General features: G+C 41.3%; 1 protein-coding gene across 3 annotated transcripts in view; it reads left to right on the forward strand.

Moving 5' to 3' along the window:
- Nucleotides 1-6,265, forward strand: part of AP2A1 (adaptor related protein complex 2 alpha 1 subunit) — a 58,503-nt gene extending 52,238 nt beyond the window's left edge. For all 3 annotated transcript variants that reach the window (XM_018562796.1, XM_018562797.1, XM_018562798.1), the window contains 5 exons: nucleotides 506-629; nucleotides 709-825; nucleotides 4,117-4,186; nucleotides 5,150-5,284; nucleotides 5,406-6,265. In XM_018562796.1, coding sequence (XP_018418298.1) covers nucleotides 506-629; nucleotides 709-825; nucleotides 4,117-4,186; nucleotides 5,150-5,284; nucleotides 5,406-5,483 — 524 coding nt within the window. In that variant the 3' untranslated portion in view covers nucleotides 5,484-6,265. The remainder of the gene's footprint in view (nucleotides 1-505; nucleotides 630-708; nucleotides 826-4,116; nucleotides 4,187-5,149; nucleotides 5,285-5,405) is intronic.
- The last annotated feature ends 2,135 nt before the right edge of the window (nucleotides 6,266-8,400 follow it).

Below are 8,400 nucleotides of genomic sequence, written 5' to 3' on the forward strand. Positions count from 1 at the left end.
GCTTGTGCTGTCCTTTTTATCAGTTAGCATTGTTACTAGTGCTCTTTGTGGACTACACAACAAACCCTCCTAACATAATGGAGAAGATAAAGAGGGGTAGTTGCTTTGTAGTCATGTTCTAGGGTGATTAGACTGCTCCTCCACAGATACAGCACTGTGAGAGAGTGTGTTCACCCTGGGACAGAGTTTGTTACTGGAAGGGTCACCTGGTGAAAAATAAAGGGAAAAGGCCACTTTATGCAGCAATATATTACATGTTCCTTCTTTTGTTTAGCTAAATTGAAGAAGCTTGTGGTGCACACTGTACACACTGTCATGTATGAAGACTTTGGGCTTCAGCTACCAAAGAGCTGAAGGGGAAGAAATGCCTGTGTATGGGGAATTAATACAAATAATGGCTTAAAGTAATGTTAAATGCTTTTAAAAAGTAAAATGAGAAATAAGGACAACTTGTGTTATCACATGGTATTAATATGATGCAGTCAGCCTTAACTTGACATCTCACAGCTTAACCTTCAGACCAAACCAGTGGATCCGGTGGTGGAGGGTGGAGCTCAGGTCCAGCAGGTGTTAAACATTGAGTGCTTGGCAGACTTTGATGAAGCTCCACTAATTAATCTTAAATTCAGGTATTGGGAACCTGCTATCTGCTTGAGTACCAATTATGGGATAATGATTCTGTTTAACCTTGCCATCCACCTCTTTTAGGTACGGAGGAACGTTGCAGAACATTACGTTAAAATTGCCGATAACCATCAACAAGTTCTTCCAAGCAACTGAAATGCCATCCCAGGACTTCTTCCAGCGCTGGAAACAGCTCAGCCTGTAATTTCTTTATCTTCTATTTAATGAGCATATGTTGTGGTGAAGAAAGAGATGCATTTTTTACAGTACCCCTGGCATGTTGGGTTACTGGGGTGTCAGTTGAAATCTGGGGAGCCAAATGGACAACAGAAAAGGGAGAGGATAGAGAAGTAGGGGAGGGTACAAGAACAGGGTAAGGAATGTAACCCGGCTGGACGAGTGCCCCCCAGATTGGTAGTGATATTTGTCAGCAGCAACTGCCCAGAGCAGTGTCCTCACCACAGAAATGTACAAAGATACGTAGATTTAAAGAAAGCTACCCAAACACTCCAGGTTTCTAAAAATTTTGAGTATTTTAGAACTGAGTCACAAGTTCCTCTACATGCATTAACCGAATAGCCCCTGCTACCCATTCCTTAATTGAAGGGGTCATTGTCGACCTCCAGTGCCAGGGCATTAGTGCCCTGCCTGCCAAAAGTAGAAAACGAAGGACCCTTGGTGTCTCCTAAATTGATGATCTTAGTTGTGGAATGGCAGGCGAGTTTATTGCACCAAATACTTTCACAACTTGCTTTGTTACCATAGGAAGAGTCTGGCAATATGGATACTTACAAGAGTAATGTCTTAACCCCTTAAGGACCTTTTCACTGCCAAGGCCTTTTTTGCACATTTTGTTATGTTATGATGTTATAATCCACATTTTAGGCCTGAAAATTACTTAAAACCCCCAAACATTATATATTTTCTGAAAGCCAAGACACTATAGAATGAAATGGTGGCAGTTGCAAATTTTTATTTTGCACGATATTAGTGCAACTTTATTATCAAACCCAAAAATTTTGTGAAAAGTGCACTAAACTAACAATACAATACCCATTTTTTGTAATCTATAACAGATGAGGTTACAGCGAGTAAATAGATACCCAACATGCCCAGATTAAACATTTGTGTAAAGGTGGCCATAAACTTTACAACCCTCGCAAGACTTTTGTCTTGCGAGGGTTGTACAGTAATCTAAAAAACGTACGATCTGCCCATCTTGGACAGGCAGATCGTACTTGCGATCATCGCAAGTCCGCCTCCCTGAGGTGCGAGCTTCCGATGACTGCAATGAGGGGCGGGCTTCTGATGACTGCAAACGGGCAGTGTGCACATGCGCACACCGGCCCGTTTGGCAGTTGTCGAACAAGCAGGCAACTAACTCGTCGAGAATCGTACGGTTCCCGGCGGGTTTTCCAGCCTGCTTGTTCGACAGAAGATGTGCGACCGTATAGTAGAAACGGTCGCATGCCTTCCATACACTTTGCGATTATCGTACGATCGCGGGATTTCCCGCGATTCTCGTATGATAATCGTGCAGTGTATGGGCACCTTAAGTCTGTGAAACTGCAACAAAATTCTTTACCCCAGAAAGTCCATAGACTCTTTCAAAGACCCTACAGGTTATCAGTTAAGAGATACGTGTAAATATTTGCCCTAGAATTATTGCTCTCTGGCATGCGGGGTGATACTCAACATGTGTAGCGTGATCGTCTTTTTCAACATGTAGGCTCACCCAAAACGTGTTTACATGGAGGCAGGGGACTGTAACAAAAAAATTGTTTTTGGGGGGGTGTTTTTTTGTTGTTTTTTTTAATTGCCATCACATAGGGGGGCTTACAAGCCTTGTATTACCTTTCCACTTTAAATAAGCTATTGTAGTGCGGATTGCTGTCTGCCCTTTATCCCCCTGCCACTGGCTTCCCTGGGCTCCGCTATCCCTGCATCGATTTAAAGGGAGATCAGCAAGCTTCTAGCTGCTGATCTCTCCTCCAATTGCTGGACCCGGAAGTGATGTGTATTACATCACTTCTGGTGTCATTGTTCACATTCCCTGGTTCCTAGAGCCGGAAGAAGAAGCTGGTGAAGCAGATTTTAAGGCTCGACATGTTTGGTATCAATTAACTCAACGTGACCCCGTCTTTTTTAAATTTCACCAAAAAATTGGGTATTCTGTTTCTGTGCACTAAATCTAATTTTAGTGTATTTTATCCTAAAAATACTGGTTACATAAACATTTGCGCAAATACCGTGCAACTTTAAAAAAAAATTGCAGCTAGCATTTTGTTTATTCTTCAGGACCTCTGCTTTCAGAAAATATATACTTGTATAGGGGTTTTAACCTGTTTTCTAGCCAAAAATGCACATTTTATTGTGTGTGCGCGCAAATAGTAAGAAATTGCTCCAGACAGCAAGTGGTTTAAGTGGCACTATACCCCGCTATCCTTTTGCAGCTGAAGATGGTGCCATCTCGGCCTTTATTTAGAACTGCAGTTGCCATGACACTGCACATGACCAACTATGACATGCAGTTATACTGTATTTGAGGTCTTGAATTTTTTTCGGTTAAGAGGTAACGTAAGCACATTAGGAAGTGTGACCATTATAATGAGATGCATGCCTTGAGTGTAGTATACTACTAGGTGAATTTATCAGAACTGGAGCAGACAGAATCTGGAGCCTTTGCCCATCGCAACTAGTCGGCTTCTATGTTTAAAGGATAACTATGGGGTAAGTGTTTTTCCCCATAGTTCTCTTAAGGCTCACGCGAGGACATAAACTAGCGTCCTCCCGTGACCCAAAGCTCAGTATACTGCGAGCTACAGCTCACGGTATACTGAGACCTCCACAGCCGGGCAGATCCCAACATTACTGTCGAGATCCACCCAGCTGCGTGAGTGACAGCTGGCTCTGCCTGTCTGGAGGCAGAGCCAGCTGTACCTGCCCCCTCCCCTATCTGTTCTGCCCGTTAATCGCTGGAGGACCGGAGAGGGGAGGGGGAATCCCTGCAGGGAGCCGTGACTGACAGTCACCACCCTCTGCAGGGAGATGGTCGAGAAGTGAGTGAGCGACGGCATGTGTTCGCTCACTTCTCGATCTATTGAGCCGCCGTGTGACAGTTTCTTTGTCGCACGTCGGCTCGAACTAGGAGATTGAGTGAAAATCGCAATTCTTTCATTTTTAAAGCTTGACTGAACAAACTGAAATAAGAAGCCGATTGGTTACTTTGGGCAACTCCTCCAGATTTTGTCTGCTCCAGTTTTGTTAAATCTCCCCCATTGCGCATTTGCTAGTAGTCAGAATGTAAATAAAAACACGGCAGAAAACATTATGTTTTGATAAAGGATTTTTTTGAGCATTTCTAAATTTTTTGGGGGAAACCGTTAAATCGCATTTCACTGCTAGCCGGCTGCATTTGTAGAGAATGAAACCCTTAAACAAATTGACAGTCTGTGCCATTTCATTAAGCTAATACTTTACTTGTTTTTCTAGGCCACAGCAAGAAGCACAAAAGATTTTTAAAGCTAACCATTCCATGGATTCTGAAGTGACAAAAGCAAAGGTAAGTGCTTGGTCAAGCTGTTGACACTGGGTGCTCTGCTATTCATCACATAATTTAGGAAATCTAAGTTATCCCAGTGTCAGCTGGGGTTCAACTTTGTAACTGTATATAGAACAGAACTGACTTCATTCCTTTGTGATGGTTGATATTAAATCTACAAAAAGCGGAAATCACTCTACCCTTATCAAGTCTTCCCACTGCTACTTAGTCCTGATTGTTGATCATACAGTAGAGGAAGCAACTCTGCAAATTCTGAGATAACTGGGTAATATGCAGGTATCGGTATCATCAGGTGAAAATGCAGATAAGGAGGGCGTTAAATGCATTCTTAATGTCATCAGTTTGTTGTGCTTCTGAGATCATTGACACAACCCCCTTCACTGGGTTTACACTGTTGTGTGTTAATTGCATTAGCGCACTGCAGCACCATTTATTCATTCTTAGTAGCACCTAGGCGCACCTTTCCAATACATACGAGTTGCAGCACACCACAGCGTGGAGTAATGCACAAGCATGCATTGTGATTACACAACGATGCATAAAATAGTGAATGCAGCTTTTTTGCTACGTTGGCACATTCAAATCACACACTAAATAGAACACCCAAAATAACCCACATTAGCATGCATTTGTTAACGCCATGCAACAGTGTGAAGCTTCTAATCTTTTGCCATATTTTTGATTCATTCATCTGAGTGCGCTTTCCATGGTGTTGTAGGAGTGTCAAAGCAATTCATAGGATCCATTCCTGACATAGACTGCGTCTGTCTTTTATCATTTTATCCCACTATGTTCTGTTCCTTTGAAAACCTTCCATATTTCCCAGCCCCATATTCGTCCTCTGGAAATTGTGGGATGCAATTAGGGAATACTCCATGATTAGTTTCAACATAAAGGCAAAAGTGATATTTACGATTGGCTGGTATATTGATTTCTGATCATTCAAATGTTTATGTATTCCAGTTGTTGGGTTTTGGTTCTGCACTACTAGAGAACGTGGATCCCAATCCAGACAATTTTGTGGGTGCTGGTATCATCCAGACTAAAACTGTTCAGGTTGGCTGTCTTTTGCGTCTAGAGCCCAACATCCAAGCTCAGGTAAATGGAGACAGGCACAAGGCAACAGGTTTATGTATAGTATCACTTTAAGCTTGTCCTGTTTTTGTGATCAATATGACACAGCACTTGGCTGTAACTACACGTCTTCTCTCTATTTCAGATGTATCGACTTACCCTGAGAACCAGCAAAGAAACTGTCTCCAAGCACCTATGTGAGCTCTTATCGAATCAGTTCTAAGCCAACAAGAATGTGATGGCAGCAGACAGTAAAACTGGCAAACTTACACTACGTGGAGGGTTTACCATGCATCGAGCAAATGTGTGTGTCAGTGTGCATGTGACAGCAGAGCCAGGGCCTTCCAAAACCCTTCTCTGTGAATCATCCTTGTTGTGTGCGTGTGTGTGTGCAGTCTTCTTCGTCCGGTAAAGTCCAAGAGACTCTGAAGCGAAAAAGTCAAGGCTAACTATTAATATTCTTCTTGTCCTAAGATGTGTGGTCGTCCTACTAGATCTTGTCGTTTTTTTCTGTGACTTTAAATTTAAACTTGTCTGAAAGGGATGCATGAAGCCCGGGACTCCGACGTTTCTTGGCAAGGGGTGCCTCCCTCCATGCGGCCTCTGCCTGCACTGTGGATAAGGGATCAGGCATCAGTGCATGCTGGGCCAAAAGCACATCACTTGCTAAACAGTGGAAAAGCTGCTTATTGGAAGGATGTTTTGACAAACTGAAGGTTTCCACATAGGGGGAAACAGTATCAGTGGTCACGTGTATTAACTTTAGTATTGTCTGCCCATGTGCTCTTTCTCTTTTTTGTTCCTTTCATGCTCCTTCTCACCTCTATCCCTGTTAGAATTTACAAGCATTTTAGCACTTGCATAATTACAGAAAAATGAACAAGTTTGAGAAGGTAGCTGAACAGGGCTCTGCCAGTTTTGTGAAGCCAAATTGCCTGCGGAATCATTTTTTCAACATCTTACAATCTTTTTTTAAAAATCTTTTAAAAGGATCAGTTCATACCTACTTTTTAAATAGAAAATCTAATTGGTTAAGCTTACATTTGCAGTCGTTAATGAACCCTTACCCCACTTATACAGGATCTCGTATGCTGGTGTTCAAGTCAAAAGTTCCCTCCTTATCTGTCCCTGAAAAATTGAACATAGAATTGCATCTCACTGTACCCAACAGCTAAAATCCAAATGAGCTATGGGTCTAGCTGCTTAGACATAACCTTCCATCTTTTTTTTTTTTTCTTCAAGCATTCCATGTCTCATTAACATTTTCAGTGAGCCTACACGGACTTTGTACCATGTAAAGTCATTCCATATGTTTGCCTTTTTTGTTGTTATGCCCGATCACTGCTTTTTCTTTGTGTAGGCAAAAACTCTATGATATGCTATGGGTTACTCTGACCAGAGTTGTTTCTTCAATTATTACACAGATGCTCATGCTGATCAGTCATTGGGCTCATCCCACACATGACTCTTCATCTGATTCATCATCAGAGATTCACTTCACAATACAATCTGTGGAGAGAAGCAAGTCACATCGAAGACTTCCGGTAGAATGTGAAGTCAAGGCTGATCAGTTTCTAAGCACCCTGTTCATTCTGTGACTGTTTCCCTTAGGCTTAATTCACATGGGCTTCAGCTTGTATAAGAGCAGTGTGAATGCCACGTTTTCAGCACGCTTTTGTAAGGCATTTGGCAAGCTTCAAGTGGCTTTCTTGAAGCCTTTAAAGCACCCTTCAGTTCTAGTTTAGGAATGTTAAACACAGATCTTTTTGGGTTTGTGGACTGTCACTTTAAGGAAGCTGCTTGCTGGCTTTAGCAGCCTTTTAAACAAGCTTTAAGTTGTGATGAAGCCTCATAGCAGTTTATTTAAAATGACAAGTCATCACTCCCATAAAGATCTGTGTTTAACAGCCAAAAACTGGAGCTGAATGGTGCTTTAACAGCTGCAGCAAAGCTTGAAGAAAACTCTGTAAAAGCTTGTTGTTCAGATTGCTCTCATACAAGGTGAGGCCTGCGTAAACTGGGCCTTATAGGGCCCACACTCGTTTGATCAAATCTTCAAAACATCAAACTGTATGTGGGCATTGTTCCATCAGTATCTTTTCTGTTGGATGGTGTGACTTGTGTGTTGGGTTTTTTTTTTTTTTTTGTAGAGCCTGGAAAAAAAACTTTTTTTTTAAATTGCATATAAATTGCAAAAAACCCCAAGCACATGTCTGACACCATCAGAAGGAACACTGGCACTCCAATAGTGATTTACATATGTCTGTTTATTGACGTATGAGTAGTATAGTGTGATGCACTCAATGCGACGTTTCGGGGCTGCACAGGATCCCTTTCATCACTTGTTTTGCCTGATGAAGGGGATCCTGTGCAATTCCGAAACGTTGCATTGAGTGTATCACACTATGCTACTCATACGTCAATAAACAGACATATTTTTATTTTAGAGTGCGATGGGTTCATGGATTTTACGATGACGTCATCAGAAGACACCCCAAACACAATCTAAAATTGATTGCTGGTATAGAAAGATTACAAGCTTATTCAGCAGAAGACCATATGTGCTGGTTCTGGAAAGTGCAGTAAAACAATTTTGTTGTTTTTGTCCAGGCTTCTGTGTACTTCCTCTTCATGATTACGTTATGCTAGCACCTTTTAGCATCAGTTATTTAAAATATTCAGCATGCAATAATTTCCTAATATCCTTCACAATTCATTAAAAGGTTTTATTCAACAAATCAGCCGAGGCGACCGCAAGTATGGTATGTATCCTAAAAATTCTGCTACCTTCATTCTGCCGTTGGTAGTCAGTTGAGATCAAAAAATAAAAGGGATAAAAGAATGACTTAATAAGTTGAATTACAGATACATAAATAATGGCGATTAAATAAATGATGATTTCATATCCAATGTAATTATTTTCCCTTTTTTTTTTTTTTTTTTTTGACTTTTTTTCACATGAAAATTTATACGAGGCCCCATGTGATTTTGTGAACGGAGACAATAATCTGAGAAAATCTCAAATCCTATGTATTTAACAAACCCTTTTAAAGCCTACCTCTGCTTTTTCAAAGGGGCATATACATATAAATATCCTAGTGTAGAGTGTAAAGTACTCACTGAGCACTGTAAAAAGAAAT

This window comes from Nanorana parkeri, unplaced genomic scaffold (genome assembly GCF_000935625.1).
Source record: "Nanorana parkeri isolate BGI_ZX_2015 unplaced genomic scaffold, ASM93562v1 scaffold600, whole genome shotgun sequence".
Classification (NCBI taxonomy): Eukaryota; Metazoa; Chordata; class Amphibia; order Anura; family Dicroglossidae; genus Nanorana; species Nanorana parkeri.